The 17,459-nt window shown below is 38.5% G+C and overlaps 1 protein-coding gene across 1 annotated transcript in view; it reads right to left on the bottom strand.

Annotated features, from left to right (window-relative positions):
• Positions 1 to 386: 386 nt before the first annotated feature.
• The window catches only part of LOC109916551 (complexin-2), a 178,592-nt gene continuing 161,519 nt past the window's right edge, over positions 387 to 17,459 (bottom strand). Inside the window, exons 3-4 of the mRNA XM_048603693.1 lie at positions 16,751 to 16,926; positions 387 to 3,818 (exon numbers count right to left, since the gene is read on the bottom strand). Of these exons, the coding sequence (XP_048459650.1) occupies positions 3,621 to 3,818; positions 16,751 to 16,926 (374 nt within the window). The 3' untranslated portion in view covers positions 387 to 3,620. The remainder of the gene's footprint in view (positions 3,819 to 16,750; positions 16,927 to 17,459) is intronic.

The following is a 17,459-nucleotide window of genomic DNA, read 5'->3' as shown; positions in this document are numbered from 1 at the left end:
CTTTTCTATAAATAACAAAAAGCAGTGGATCCAACAACGATCTGATCAAATGTTGGATTGTTCATTGGCTTTTCATTACTCATTATAATGCTCATTTAAGCATTGTGCAATAGGCCTGAAGTGCTGTCATTAACAGAGAGCTGACATCTTTACTGAAGAATAGGACATGGAAAATGTAAGGGCATAAAGAAAATTACGTCAAAATAATTTTAAGATCATCAAATTGAAAGACAAAAATATTCAACTTTATAACTATGTTGCAGTCTGGTTTGTTTGAATTTTAACTTATTTGGAAGGATCTTGGAACAGTTGGTCAATTGTTTAACTTCTTCTATACCCCACAGTGTTGAAAATATCTGGCTCTTCCACAAATAAAGCAAAATGACTGTTTTTATAAATAATTTTATTTTAAAGAATAATGAGTTCAGTTTGTGACAGTACTACAGTGATTTTCACATTTATGACATGCAGTGAAATTACAGTCTTCTATCAGATGACACAGTTTACATTCTTATAAATCAGAGCGCAGAATTTTAAGTTTTGCTGGGCTGCAAAGGTTAATTCTTCTAGCTTGCTATGGAAAATAATCATTACTGAACATATTCAACCTTACTATATTCAATTAAATTCATTGCAAGAAATAAAGTGGCACAACAGAAATGGAAGATGAAAAGTTACTTTAAATGTTACAATTTTACATTTCAACATAGATTCTAGAATATAGCAACTACCATAATAAGACTTCTTAACAGTTCCTTATGCAGAATGCTGAAATATGTGTAATGACTTTGTTAAAGCCAATTTTAAATAAACCTTCAAATTCAGCACTTTTAAATTATAATGCTAATGAAGAGGCACACCAGCTGAGAATAAGGTTGAACGCGTTCAGTTTCCATTATCCTTAACCTTGTGGCACCTTTACTTGAAATTCACAATCGGTAAAGATAACACCTTTAAACGTGCATTTCCTCTACAACTTAGTGAATATTAGCTTTAGTGTTACAAACATCTGAAGAACAAGCATGGCTTTCATAAATATTTTTCATAAATACATACACCATGTGTACCATTGTATTGTACAATGGAAATTCAACATTTAAAAGCAGATCACATTTTCAAATGGTTAAGATGATGTAATTACCATGTAGTATGGCTGATGAGAATGACAGGTGAGCCCAAGCGAATTACCCTGTTACAGAGACTGGTCCAAACCTAGACAGATGTTTTGACAGCATGATTAAGTTCACACATAGACAAACAGACATTACTGTTGCTTTAAGTATAAATTATTCAATACACTCTTCTTTTTAGGAAAAGATGTTTCCTTTCAATTTACCTTTAGTATTGCAGTCTAACTGATATGGCTTTAACTATTGAAAACAGTTTAACCGAAGAAGCTTAATAACCCTAAATTAACTTTAAACATTAACTTAGGATTCTCCTGAATGGAGACCTGGTTTTGTTTTAGTAGGACTGCGGTGGGAAACAGCAAGCATAACACAAACACAAGCAACTCTCCTGCATAGTGGTTTGAAATCCAAGAACCAATACCTGAGATTTTTAAACTAATTTTCTCTAAATTTTAACCTAGTTTTATGCCATGGGAAGCAATTAAATCAGTGATATCCATAGAGAACAACTCTCTTTGGTTTGGTGCAAAATGAAATGCAGGTGAAACACATTTATTAGTCTACTGAAATTCAGTAGAGCCGAAACAGTGTTATACGCAAGCAGCAAAGCTTACCATCAAATAAAAATCCACATGTACAGCACAAGTCAGTCTGCGCTACATCCAAAGACAAATTGCTAATATTTTCACTCCGTGGTAGCATTTAGAAAGAATCAGTCATATATACATGGGCATACATTAGTGCTGAATAGTTGTAATGGATTGATATCAAAACACTTCAACTATTCACTTAAGTTGGCCTAAACTACTGAAAATGTCATTGGTATGTAACTGAGGAGAGAAGAATATCTGATGTGATTTCTTTGTTGCAAAGAAAGTGACTTAAATAGAAGCATTTATTTTTGAAATTCCCATTTCATTTGATCTGTTTTGATTTATTGTTAAGCATTTTTTTTAATTAAACAATTTAATGTAGTCTTATCTCATGACAGGTGACAAGGAAAACTAAATGTTAAGCCATATTTTCATTCTCAGAAATTTTAGTTCCAATAAGAAAGTTCTCCAGGAATGTTAAGGTTTCGATTTGTCAATATCCTGCTAAGTCTGTCATTAAATACTGAGAATGTTTTGTTCCTATGCGTGTTAATTTGCTGAAAACCTGTGCATGACAATTAGTGTCTATAATAGAAATAGTCTCTGTTACAAAAAGTAACCAAAGTAATAAGAGCTTTCAAAAAGTTACAAATGTATAAAATATTAGGTCAATGGCTACAAAAAGTGAAGCAGTCCAAGAAAAAGTTTCTTTAATATTATGGCAGTTCATTACTCCATATAATCAGTACTTGACTGATTATCTTGCAATGTACCACAAATTGCTAAATTTCTTTATAAACTTTATTCCCCCAAATTCCTGACAGTTGAAGACACCAAAAGATTCACATTTTGAACTAAAAGTGGAAAGAAACAGTGACAGTTAAAAAGACCCCACACCCGTACCACTTCTGCAACTTCAAGAAAGGCTTTGGGCACATCAATATTTAGGAATGTTTGAGAAATAATTTCTTTCATTATTCATCTTAGCATTGTATAATATAAAGGTGGAGGAGTTGAATTAACATTTTTCTGGGCACTGTGTTCCATGGACTGATGATTATCATTATATCATTTTCAATGCTGAAGATATAGTTGAATTGAATTTAGTGCATTGGTGGCCTCATCATTTTTAAACAAACATATTTTCTCTGTGATGTACAGAAAATGACACTGCTACCTTAGTACATTAAACCAGAAAGATCCTCATGCCTTCTCCAAAAAGCAATGATGCTGGATACTTTTACAACATAAAGATTATCAACTTATATTGCAAATTGCCATTTTCTAACAAAAGGGCATTTCCATTTATGATATTGTACAGTTTCACCATCTTAGCAAATCATGCAAGATATTTGCTACAAAACAAGTGACTGCATAAAACTTTTAAAAATCTCAGTAGAAATCACTGTGAAAATTGTCAGATCTTACACACATACAACGCAGGGTGCGTAGCTGCATGCCACCCCAAGTTCTTCTGTAATAACCCACAACCAAGTCACACATCACAGCACATTTAGCAATTTGGCAAATTAAAAAAGCAGCTTCAAAAATGTCTGCAATACAGTAGAAAAGCTCAGCGATGAACACAAATTAATACTGCCAGTTGTGAGGTTGAGAATTTCAGTATTACATGAGCATATCTGGAGTCTACAATAGAGACATTTAGGAGTTTACATGAGGCCTACTGGTCTCCCAGACTCTTCATGCTCATGTTAACCCCCTCACCATGGCTTACATCATAGAGAGGCACAAAAAATCATTTGTAATTATATTGCAGTAGAAGTATAAGCATTTATTCTAGTCAGAGAAAAGGAAATGTATTTTAATATGTAGTCAAAACATATGTAAATCCTATTAATGTAACTTAAAATAATTTACAATATAAAGTATTCTTAAACTACTTCTTGAACATGTCTTGAAGTGGTCCAGGAAGATACTTAAGGACAGTATCAAGGATGCTTTCTTCTTCCTCTTCCTCATCATCACCACAACCAGCAGGAATTGCTTTCTTTGGACGAGTCAAACTCCCTTCTATTGGTGCTTCCATTGCAGCCTTTTCCTCAGCTTCCTTTTCTTCCTTCTTCTTTAGGCCATACTAGTGTTTAAAGAAAGCAGGTATCTTTAATATAGTCCCATACAGAACAAGCAAAAGCATTGATCAGTATGTCAGATTATACATTCCACATCGTTTTCTATCCATGCAAAGTTTATTATTCAAAATTATTTTGTAAGTCCCAATGCAACATTTACAAAGTAACATTGAGTAAACTATGATTTGATTATGGGTATTGATTAATATATAACTATATCTAATGCAGACAGACTGCCATCGTTATGAACAGCAGTATGGAATTTCTTACATGGGAACTTCACAAAAGTTAGGTTCAGAAAATGTGCCTATTCCTATAATGATTACGCAGATGTCAGGTTATGGTCAAATTCTCTGACAATTTAATTAAAATATATCTCAGCATAAACATTTATACAGATGATACAAATCAGTGTGATCAATCAGGGCCAAAGGAAAACATCAAATCCCCAGCGTATATTCCTCCTGCAGTTCTGAAATTAAAGTTTCATTCATTCAATCATCATTCATGTATGTCAGGCACACACATTTCAGAACCTACACTAGAAGAACTTGCAATTTCTTTTCATTCACAGGATGTAGAATAGCATTTCTAGTTCATCCCTAATTGTGCTTGCGAAGGTGATAGTGGCCTGCCCTCTTGAACCATTGCAATTCAAGCAGTGCAGTGCTGTCAGAAAAGGAGTTCCAGGATTTTGACCTAGCACAGTGAAGGAACGTCAATATATTTCCAAGTCAGGATATTGTGTGGCTTGGCGGGGAACTTCCTGGGGATAGTGTCCCCCTGTATCCTCTGCCCTTTTCTTTCTTGGTGGTAGAAAGGTACTGTTAAATCAGCCTTGGTGAGTTGTTGCAGTGCTTCTTGTAAATTGTACACATGATGCCACTATGCGCTGTTGGTGTAGGGAGTTAAAATGAATAGATGGGATGTCATTCAACTTGGTGGCTTTGTTCTACCTGATGTTAAGCTCTTCGAGTATTACTGGACCTGCACCCATCCAGACAGGTGGAGAGTATTCCATACACTCCTAATATGAGTTTGTGTAGATTGTTGCCAAGTACAGGGAAACAGGAGGAAGGTTGCTGAGCGCAGATTTGCAGTATCTCAAGGCTGTTCTAACCACAGTATTTATAAATCTGATCCACTTCAGTATCAGTTTCTGGTCAATGTGTATTTTACTGACTCTATGAAAGTGCATCAAAGAAAGGTAAAATGTGCTTGTCCCAATAAGGATAAATATTAATGTTCAAGTAATTGTAATGCAATGCCGGAAAAAATAACTGCCTTTCCACCTAAAGATGTGCTTCTTATTTAAAGATATCCTCTCAGCAATCACAATTACAGGATACTTGTATATGAGGTGCCATAACCTGGAAGGTTGGTCAGTTCTTAAAATGCATTCAGATGATGGAATCAATAGAAGATAAGAAAAGTTGGAACAGTTTCGGGTATGTTGTTGTTACATGTGTAAATCATGTACAATTGGCTTGAATTTAGGTTCTGGGTGAAAACACAAAGGAAATTCAAGGTGTGAGTGTTTGTTAAGATGCAACAGACTGGATGACTCACAATCATAATGTGTCACCGCAATTTGCTCATTTGTGTGCTGAAGGGACAACTTCTCTCTACCTGCATCAGTTTCCTGGAATTATTCCAAACTAAAATAGGTACAGAGACCATTAAAAGAATCTGCGCTGCGATTAAAAAAAAAATCAGGGCACAATAAGAAGGCTTTCTCAAACACCATCATAATGTAACTGCATAGAAATTATTCATGGAATTGTATTATAAGTATTGTGTCCTGCATGCTGGCTGCCTTATCCTACGTTTCTACATTTTGCACAGAGCTAAGTGAAACTGCATCCATTTGCTAGAGCAGAAAATTGTTAGTTAATGAGTAAATGACCAATTGAAGGTTAATCTGGGGAAGTATCATTTATATTAGAAATAAATTCTTCAGATCGTACCTAAAAGGAAAAGAGCTGATCTTAAATCCAGTTGAGTGCTGAAGTGCTAAATGCACCCAATTAGATATGCCTATTTCAATTTTATTCATAGATTTAGGGATACAGTGACATATGTAAGAAGCAAGAGGTGGTCAAGAGTAGAAATATATAAATGAATTTTAAAGGTTTGTGAATAACTCAAAAGAAGTGCCACAATGATTGGAAGGAAAGATCTATTCAGAAATCCCTTACATATATTCAAATGACATCTGAACACTGACAATCTTTTCCAAGGCTTGAAATGCAAGAGATTAAGAAGTGATAGATAAGACTTACAGTGAAGAAAACCTGAAATGCAGTCTTGAAACCACAGTTACTTAGTCACTTGTTGTGCCAGCTCAAATATTAGTTGCATATGCCCATATTACAAAGCTTTGCATCTGGTATTGCTATCCCACTCTGGTAACACTGTCCACAGATAGTACCAGATAAATACATCAATGTTTTCAAAAATGATTGATCCTTCTTGGTGAATAGAACAAAGTTCGCTGAACTGGTCAATGATTACCCAGACATATTTTCTGTCAGGCAACACTTTATAAAGCTGACCATTTCACAAATTAACGACTTTAATATCATTTTGCCTTCTGTTGGGGGTTCAAGTTCTGCTTCGGCAAAAAAATCTAGGTTGACTCTCCATTGCAGGACTAAGGGAGTTTTGCACTATTAGAGGGCTATCTTTTAAATGTGACGTTAAATCCTGATTCTATCTGCTCTTTCAATTGAAAGTAAAAACGTGCAAGCAAGATTTTTGATCCCTTGATCAACATTAATTGTTTAACATTAACTGGTCAGTGTGAGCGATTGGTAGCTCAGTTGTGTCATTACCCAAGAATTAGAATTTTTCTGGCTAACATTTCCTGGGTAGTTATCTGGCTAAGTCAATTGGAACTGTCCAAAGTCTCCAGCAATAACTCAGGATCAAAGACTCTTCTGGAGGGTCCTGGGGAGCAGGGGGACTTCCTAACAAAAGTTGAAGCTTCCTTAGCAATTCCCATACACGTCAACCTATTGTGTCCCCTAGTGGATTCCCAAGCACAATTTAGAGCATAGGCCTGGTCTCCAAAAATTTGGAGATCACATAGGCCTGGTCCCAACAATTTGGAGATCACAAGATGTGGGTGCTGCTGCAGGGCAAACCAGCAATGGACAAGAAAATTTATTTGTGCAATATTGAGAGAATATTTAAATCAGTCACATAAATCTGTGCACTTCTCTGAACGTATTAAACATATTAGAAAAGTTCTAAAATCTTCAGAACATCTTTCTTTGTCATTCATAGAATCATAGAGTCATATGGCACTGAAACAGACCCTCTTGTCCAACTCGTCCGTGCTGACCAGACATCCTAACCTGACCTAGTCCCATTTGCCAACATTTAGCCCATGTCCCTCTAAATCCTTCATATTCATGTACTCATCCAGAAGCCTTGTAAATACTGTAATTGTACCCGACTCCACCACTTCCTCTGCCAGCTCATTCCATACACGTACCATCCCTGCAGGTTATTGAAGATTTATGATAACACTGACTTTGAATCAAATCCATGGTGGCAGAGTTTGATGGTAATTTTTTTGAAATAAATACCTAGATTATGAAAAGAAATGCATTTATTTTCTTATTGGAAAGTATTACAGAAAATCAAATAACTATTCCACATTTTACACGTTAATCTGATTGGCATTCTTCAATTCTGTTTTGTATTTTCATCCTAGCATGTGATCCTGTTCTTAAGTGTAGCACTGAATTTTCAAACTGATATATTTTGAAATAAGCCCCAGTAACATGTGCCCTGTCAGGTGCAAAATGAAACTTCTCCCCTTGACTGATAAAAATGGCACTCAATGAGATGGAGGATGAAAGAATTCTCAGGAGAGAATGTTGGCTGTGTCTCAGACCGGCAGGAAATTATAAGCATGAAGTAAAATTGCAACTTCAGTTTGCATCTGCTGAGTGATCTCAACTATGATCATCCAAAAGCAGCAGGTCAGACTTTACTAAAAATCAACACTCATTGTCCCATGTCAAATCTAATCCAACGTAGAATAAATGCATTAATTATGCTATTTCTTGCATTTATTTGTCTCATTTTAATAAAAGCACTAGCCCTAGTATGTTGTTGCCAGGATTTAATGCTTTTAGCTTCTGGAGCAAGCAACTGAGTTACATTACTTACGTATGATCTATACTTCTCAATGATTGTCTTTTTCCTATAGAGATATAAAGCTTTACTATCCGTAGATGTGGACTTTTGAAGAAGGGGAATAGACGTTATGACCACTCTGTAGTGAGCTCTTGCATACAAAAAGTGTGCTCTAATTGACTCTTCCTGCCTGGAAGATTAATGAAATGGAGAAAACTCTAAACTTTAACCCTGTTGCTCATCAAATACGTCAGCTTAAAAAGGCTTTATTCTCTTCACTGATTCAAACATCTTCAACGATTTTCTATTTCATATTGTTAATCTGCCTGGTTACATTGTGACCTGAGATCTCATCATGTGATCACACTGCTTTGGCCAATGACAAGATCTGAAACGGCATGTTTCTGGTGATCACTGGTTAAGTGGTTGCAAACAGGATCATGGTCCATCATTAAGGTCTGTCCCCAGGAGCTAAATTCACAATGGGCCGCAGCTTCAGCGATGCCAATGCTATTAGTGTTGAGGCTATAGCTCCAGGACTGCACCAGTGATCAGGTGTCCTTGAAGAGGTGTGAGGAGGGGCTGGTCTCTGAGGACAGGCAGCATCTTTGAAATGAAGGAGGCCATTACTGCTGGGACAGCCTTTTACTTAACGAAGAGTGCACAACCCCATCTCGACAGAGGGGGATCACCAGGTTTCGCTGGACACTCTTTCCAACACGGCACTGGGTTCATCAGCCTCTGGCAAAAATCTTTGCAGAAATGCAACAGCACCATTTTAAAATAAGGGGTCACCCATTTAGGATGGAGATCAAGAGGAATTTCCTCTTCACAGGATGATTAATATTTACAATCTCCATCCCAGAGAGCGCTGGGGTCTGTGTGGTTCATTGAATATATTCAGGGCTAAACCAGAAAGAGTTTTGATCTACACAGGAGTCCAGGGTGTTGAAGGGAGCTGGAGAGGCAAGAAGGTAAATGCAGTTGAGGTGACAATCATATGTGCTTTGAACCTATCGAATGAAACAACAGGCTCAAGGAGCAGAATGGCCTTCAGCTTCTCCAATTTCTCAGGTTCTTAAAACAAATTGACCAAGCCTTCCCATGCCAGTTGGCCAGTATTTCTGCTTCTGAGCCAATTATCGACAGACTGGTAAAATTCTGGCCCCAATTGTTTGATAGAATAAACCTTAAGAATTCAAAAAGTGCTTGAAGCTTCTGGTACTGCAGTATGTTTACTTTAATAAGACTTAAAATATATATTCAGTTGCTTATAATTAAACACAAGCCAATGGACGAGTAACAAATTGCACTCACAGATTGCTTGCTCCTGCCCGAAAATGTCTAAAATCTCTGTGTTCCTTCAATTCTTATGTTTTGCATGTCACTAATTTTCACTGTCTACTTTTGGCAGTTCTCCCTCCAACTGCTTAGATCCTAAATTCTGAAATTCCCCTCCAAACCACTCAGTGTTTCTACCTTCCTTTTATTAACTCACTAAAACCTACTTTTTTGGCCAAGCTTTTGGACTTTTGTCCGAAGATGGTCTAATGTATATAGGTGCAATTTTTTGTCTGATAGCAATCCTGTAAAGCACTTCAGAACGCTTCCATTATATTAAAAATGCTATTTAAATTCAAATTATTGTTGTTGTGGCTAGTTACCATGTGTGGTTGCAACCGCAACAAGAAAACAGTGTACAAAATATTTATGAAATAGTTAAATTCAAGTCAAGATTGCTTTATCGATGAAATAAAGTATTTCTGTTTCTAATAGTCTGAAATCCTCCTGTTTTTTCCTTAGCGCTACAATGTGACCAACGGACTAGTGTTCTCCAATTGGCAGGAATATGTGTGATGAACTGACTTTATATCAGATCATTTCATGTCAGGACAATGCTTGTCTTTGTGTTCTTAAATCATCCAGATAATCCAGTCCTGCACCTGTCCCATGTCAGTAATGGACTAACAATTCATTTTTTCCCTCAGGGAAGCAAACTCGGTGCACCACTTTTTACCTGTTCTGTCAGGTTCCTTACATAGCAGCATTGCTGATTTTTTTCTCTGCTATACAGAGACCCAACCGTCTAATTGCATATAAATGTAGAGATGCAGCTCTTCATGTTCTTCTTCAATTTCCTGTACTTTGGACCAATTTCACTGAAGAGTGCAATTGACAAGAGAAAGTCTGCACATTTCGTACGGCTGGTCTCCTGTAATATAGAATCATTTTTCTTTGTTTTCTATGCCAGCCTAAGTGAGGTGTAGAGGTTTTGGATATACATCTAGCGCCTGTCAGTCTACTGTGAGATGCATCTATACTCTTCAACAGTTTAGAAAATATCCTAAGTTAATTCTATTTTTGCATCGTACAGAGTGACAATTCTCAAGAGTTTAATATTTCTCATCTGCATTGTACTTAGTGCACCTGTTAGGCAGCTTCAACTTACCAGCTTAGCAAGGGTAAGCCTTCACACAGTGGGAATCTGAACAGTTGTCATAGCAGCCCGAAAATTACGGTGTGTAGAAAACTGATTTCAATCATTTGCCCACCCACTCAGTGGAAAGTACAGACTTGTGATAAAACACATAAGGGAGCTATGGATCAATGTATGCCTTTCTACCTGGAGTACTGCACAAGATCCTGTGGTGTACTTAAATCATGCTCCTGGGACCACTTGATAACGTTATTTTCAGAAATATATTCAGAGATATGGAAGTATCCCAAATTTAAATAATGTCAGCACTGTCACAGCTTTATTTTATTCAACTTTACCAGATGAATCATCTGTATCTAAGATCGTTTTGCATAGATTATCTTCAGCCTATTCTTACTGTTTAAATTTCTTCACTTTTTTTTCAGATGCCAGTCCCAGGAATCTGATGATCTTCTACATGATCATAATTACTTGAGCTGGAGTTTGGCAGAACCCACCAGAAAACCCTGCACTCCTGGATTTTCTCTATTTTCAAGATTTCTTGACCAACACTGTAAGAGGTGGAACTTCCATCCACCTTTTACAGGGTCTTTGGTCCCAAGGAGGTATTTTCATTGGGGGAATTGAAGTGGCCACACTCTGTGCATCACACCTGTAGTTTAGAACAGATCTGGTGCCAAACTGGAGGCCAGAACCGATAACACAAGCGACTTGCAGAATGGCATTAAGGACACGGTAACTGCATTGTCGCATCTGAGATTGAGACTGTAGGGGAGGATAGTGGAGAGATGCCTCCTACATGTCACCCCTATTGTTAATAACACAAATTGTGGAGGGCTCAGTGCACTGCAGAACCAACAGGCACCATCCTTGTCTGACAGCATGTACTGCAAATTTGCAAGCTCCCATCTTTGTTTATACATGTTTACTTTCTCATGCAGCTCGAAATTCACCTGTGAAGAGCTGTAATGTGTTTTTGTACGGTCTATTTTACCTAAGGTCCCTTCTCAAATAAATTCAATTTGGAGCTAAAGTTCAACGGTTAGTTGAGGTGATAGTGGTGGTGGAGTCAAATAATCAATGCTCTGGCATTCAAAGATGAAGCAGCCTCACTCAGTTAAGCAGATTTATTGTTTCTCTTGCAAAACAGCATCAGGAGATTTTCCAAGAGACTGACAGGATTGCTATTTTAATCAGAACAAAGAATACTGTGGTGTTCAGATGAATCACTGCAGTCTGAATGCAGGAGCTCATTGGCAGTTCTCAGGTAGCAATCAATTAAGATGGTTTATACTATTTTGATATTATTGTGCTTTCTTTGCAAAATGGATGATTGCATCTGACCAATCCTTGTCAAAGACCTGAATCTGTAGACATCACTGGGAATTTTACTGAGTAAATACTGGCAAAGATGTTAGTGGGAAATTCTGCAGGTAGGTACTACATTACCAGACACGATACTTAGAGGTTTATCGGTACTATATGTTCATGGCATTAACAATGTAATTTTACAACATGTACCAGCAATCTATTGCACGTCTAACAACTTGTAATAACACTGAATAGATGAATTTTTCCATCGTTGTGAATTAATAAGAATGAAGCTATAACTGCTTAGCATCTCCCATAGATCAGGTTGTTCTGTTCTGGAATTATTATTAGCAGTCATGTTTCTTTCCTCAAAATTCCTGTCCCTTCCAAGGATAATTCTCAATAGTTAGCTTTACAAATACACCTGAGCATGAGCCACAAACAAGTTCTGGATCCAGGTGCTTGCTCCCTCCTATCTCAGCTCCTGATAACCTTGTCCAAAAATCTCAACTCCGACCCCACTGTTATACAATAACAAAAAGCCAACAGTCCTCATTGTATGAAAGGGAGTACAAAAGTAAGTGCTTGCACGTACACTGAGCTTTTCATGACCACCAATATCTCATGCGACTTTACAACGAATGAAGTAATCTTTGAAATGTATTCACTGCTACAATCTCAGAAACACAGCAGCCAGTTTGTGCTCAGCAAACTCCCATAGATATCAAACGTGATCATGAGCAGAAAACCTTAGTACTGTGATTTTTAAATAGTATTTGAGGGTGAGGTAATTTTTTTAAAAAACTTTAAACCTGGCAGATTGACTCTGACTGGTCAAAGCACTGCCCTCAGAAACGAGCCAGAAAATAGGTGTCAGGGTCCTCCTAACTGAAGGAAAAGAAACTACAGCGAAAACAGGCTGGAATGAATGCAGGTTAAAGGAAGAGAGAACAAAGGGAAGCCTTGCAGGCTGAAAGCACAATTCAAGGTTACCTGTCAATGTGATAACGTATAAGGAAACCAAGAGCAGAAATAAGCTTCCGCCCTCACTGTGAATTAAGTTACAGGATAATTCAACAGGTGTAGAGACTGTCTTAACATATCCAAGGAGTCTGACCTCTGTTTTAACTGTCTGCCCAGGATGCTTCAAATAAATATGGGTGTCACTGGCTCGACCAGTATTTATTACCCATTCCTAATTGCTCTACAGAAGGTGATGGTCAACTGGCTTCTTAAGCTGCTCCAGTCCTTAGGAATAAGGATACCCACAGTCCTGTTAAGAAAGGAGTTCCAGAAGTATGACTCAGTGACAGTGAAGGAATGTTGATATAATTTCAAGTCAGGATGTGTGTGACTTGGAGGCAAACTTCCAAGTGGTTTACACTCATCTGCTGTCCTTCTCCTTCTAAATGGGAGAAAAGGAGACACTGTTAAAGACGCTTGGTGTAAATTTTGTAGATGCTACACAATGCTGTTGCTCTCTATCAGTGGTGAAGGTAGTGAATGTTGAAAGTGGTAGACGTGGTATCATTCAAATGAGTTATGTTGTCCTGGATGGAGTCAAGCTTCTTGAATGATTTTGCAACTGCACCCATCTAGGCAAGTGAAGCATATTCCATCACACTCCTGAACTGTGTGTTGGAGATGGTAGGCAGGCTTTGGAGAATCAGGAGATAAGTTACTCGCTGCAAAGGTCCTCTGATCAACTCTTGTAGTCATAGTATTTGCATGGCTAGTGCAGCTCAGTTTCCAGATGATGGTAACCCTCATAAAAACATAAGAAGGTAACTCTTCAACCTTGCTGAGAGATTCTGAAAATCTTTCAAGTATGGGGTTTGAGTTCTGCCTAATGGAAAGGGGACAGGCTAAGTTGCCTTCCAGAGAGGAGTGCACAGTGCACAGAGAGAAGCTAGCCCACTAGCCTGCTATTTAAGAAACTAGAGAATAGAGCCCCTTAAAGATCAACGGGGCCATCTCTGTGCAGAACCACAGGAGAGGGTGAGATTTTAAACAAATATTTTGTGTTGGCATTTACTCTGGACAAAGTCAAGGAAGCTAGGGAACTTGGGGAAACAAACAGTGATGTCTTGAAAACAGTCCACTGACAGAAGAGGAGGTGCTGAAGATGTTAAAACACATAATAGTAGATAAATCCACGGGATTTGATCAGGTGTACCCCAGGACATTGTGGGAAGCTAAGGAAGAAGTTGTGGTACCACTAGCAGAGATATTTGTGTCATCTACAGTCAGGGATGAGGTGCCTGAAGATTGGATGGTGGCTAATGTTGTGCCTTTGTTTAAGAAAGACTGCAAATAAAAGCCGGGGAAATAAAGACCGTGGAGTCTGATGTCAGCGATGGGTAAGTTGTTGGAGGGGATTCTGAGAGGCAGAAATTACATGCATTTGGAAAGGCAAGGCATGATTATGGATAGTCAGTATGGCTTTGTGCACGGGAAACCGTATCTCACAAACTTGATTGAGTTTTTTGAGGACATGACCAAGAAGATAGATAAGGACAGAGTGCTAGACATTTTCCAATTGGACTTTAGCAAGGCCTTCAACTAGGTTTCACACTGTAGACTGATTTTTAAAGTTAGAGCACATGGGATCCAGGAAGATCCAGCCAATTTGATACAAATCGGCTTGACAGTAGGAGACAGAGGATGGTGATGGAGAATAGTTTTTCGGAGGCCTGTGACCAATTTGGAATGAATGGGGATATTTGAGATTGGGGATATTTGGCAAGCATTCATCTATTGTTAGCTATTTAAATTGTCTACTACAAGTGGTGGATGGAATCGAAAAATTAGATTTGATCTGTTGGTTGTGAGACTGCTTAGTCCTGTCTCTTACAAGCTGCTTCTTGTTAAGCATAGATCTAGCCTTCTGTCACCAGGCTAACAGCTTATTTTTAGTTATGCCTGGTGCTGCTCCTGGCATATTCCCTTGTACTCTTCATTGTAGCAGGATTCATCTCCCAGCTTAATTGTAATGATAACACAAGGGATATGCTGGCCATGAGGTAATAGATTGTAGATAAATACAATTCTGCCACTGCTGATGGCCCACAGTACTGTACGGATGTCCAGTTTCATTTGCTAAACCTGTTCGAAGTCTGTACACATTGTCATCTTGTTACTCCCACAAATGATTCATCTCTTTGCATGGCGGTCATTTGGTACTGTGATAGACAGACACATCAGCAACAGGTAGATTGCTGAGGATAAGATCAAGTAGATTTTTTCCCTCATGTAAGTTCCTTCATCATAAATCACACATCTCTATGGTGACCCTTCTGAGGAAGGATTACCGGACCCGAAACGTTAGCTCTGTTTTCTCCTTCACAGATGCTGCGAAACCTGCTGAGCTTTTCCAGCAACTTTGTTTTTGTTCTTGATTTACAGCATCTGTAGTTCTTTTGGTTTTTATCTCTATGGTAGGTGTGACTTGAACCTGGCTGTCCTGGCTCAGAGGTAGGGACATTATCACTGCATCACAAGAGTCCCATTGTTATTTATAATCAATACTTTCTAATCAACCTGTTCACACATGTCATCAACACTTCTGGTTCAGGTGGAACTTGAACCCAAGCCTTCTGGCTCAGAGGCAGGGACACCACCACTGCACTATAAGAACCATTGTCACTTGAAATACTCATCAATGCAAAATATATTAACTTACCACTCCATTAAACTATGAGCAAAGCTATTAGTGCACCAATTGTTTCTAATGGAGATGCCTGCTTTATGGAGTTAAGCTCAATATTATTGATTTGAAACTGTCTCCTCTACAACATTTAAAGGGTATATCTTTTATTGCTTGTTGTTAATATATAACAGGTACTTTAACCCAGAAAGTCCAAAAACATTGATAACTTGGAAATTAATCCCTTAAGGCCAACTTTTGAAAAGCATCACCATTCACCAAGCTCACGCAAATACTCAGAAATTTCACAGAAGTGGCATCGGTTAAGCTATCTCTAAAACAAAGTTGAGTGAAATTAATGTTATTTAAATCAGCATTTATGTTTAATATTAAGTAAGATGAGGGGGAATTTCTTCAGCCAAATGATGGTTAATCTGTGGAACTCATTGCTCAGAGGGCTGTGGAAGCCAAGTCATTGAGTGTATTTAAGACAGAGGAAGATAGGTTCTTGATCAAGGGTTATGGTCAGTGGGATAGGAGGGGTGGATAGATTGGACAGAAGGTGGACATTTTAACTTCCCCTCCCATTCCCTGGGTGATATGTCCACCTTGGGCCCCCTCCAGTGTCACAATGACACCACCCGCAAACTGGAGGAGCAACATCTCATATTCCACCTCGGGAGCCTGCAGCCCGATGGCCTAAATATGGAATTCAGCAATTTTAAAATCTCCCCATCTCCAGCCTCATCCCATGTCCAACCCTCCCTCTCATCCCACCTCCTTGACCTGACACAACCTGTCCATCTTCTCTCCCACCTATCCACCTTTCCCATCCCACTGATCAATCCCTACCACTCCCTACCTGCACTCACCTATCACCATCCCACCTACTTTCCCCAGTCCCACCCCTCTTCTCTCTATTTATTTCAGAGCTCCCTTCCACCTCCCCCATTTCTGAAGAAGGGTCCTGACCTGAAATGTCAACTTTCCTGGTCCTATGATGCTGCCTGGCCTGCTGTGTTCCTCCAGCTCCACACTGTTTTTCTTTGACTCCAGCATTGGCAGTTCTTGCTATCTCTCAGTACTGATCTTTGTCATGTATTAGTTGTATCCTATCACTCAGTCAAAACGTAGTTTAAAAACTTTACATGCACCATGTCATTAAGGCACCACATTATACACCAAATTAGGAAACAATTTAATGGTGAGACCAGAACCCATAGGATCGCTTTTATTTGGATTTTTACTTGGCAATTATTTTGCTGGAAGTTATGTATTGACTTCTTTTCATTCTTTCGTTAAGGTCCTTACATGTCATTGACATATTTATTACAACTTTAATTGGTGACTATTTACACATCAACTATCGCCAAAAAATAACAAACAGTGCTTACCTTATCTCGTATTTGTTGCCGCACTTTTTCTCGTTCAGCTTCCATTCTGATATGCTTTTGTTTACGTTCTTCTTCCTGCTGACGAAGGGCCTCTTGTCTTTCCTCTTCCTTCTTCTGTGCATCAGGGTCTTTTTCTTCATCACCTCCCAACATCTTCCCCATGTCTTTAGTGGCCCCTGTATGAAATAATAACATATAGCATAGCCATGAAGATCAAAGGCAATGAGATATCCATTCTTCATTCGATATTAGTTCCAGTTTGGTGAGATGGACAAAACTGGATACATGTGGAGGTGGGCAATGGCAGGTTTTGCAATGGGAACTCTTTGGTTGGGTTTGAACAGGTTTGTACTACACACAACACAAAACTGATCCAAACAGCTCGAAGGGCCACATACGTGGCCTGATAGTGTAAAATGCAGGAAGGCTGCAGTACTGATAGATGCGTACTTTGGTGTAATGGAAGCAGCAGTGATAGGGCAAATCTTTTATACTGACAAGGCAAGCCACAACCCTCACAGTTGTTCAAAAAAGTGCAAAAACTGCTGGAAGTCAGGTCAAGGAAGCCTCCACTTTAGATTAAATGCAGCGTTCTATACTGCCAGTTACATGAGGCCAGGACATCACTGAATCACTGTTGTTCCTTTCTACCTGGCTGCAATTGAAGAAAATACTCGCTGGTATCAGAAGCACAATGAAGCAAATGTTC

Source organism: Rhincodon typus, chromosome 12, assembly GCF_021869965.1.
Source record: "Rhincodon typus isolate 14 chromosome 12, sRhiTyp1.1, whole genome shotgun sequence".
Taxonomy (NCBI): Eukaryota; Metazoa; Chordata; class Chondrichthyes; order Orectolobiformes; family Rhincodontidae; genus Rhincodon; species Rhincodon typus.
The sequence above is the reverse complement of the archived record's forward strand: the minus strand, read 5'-3'. Positions and strand labels throughout refer to the sequence as shown.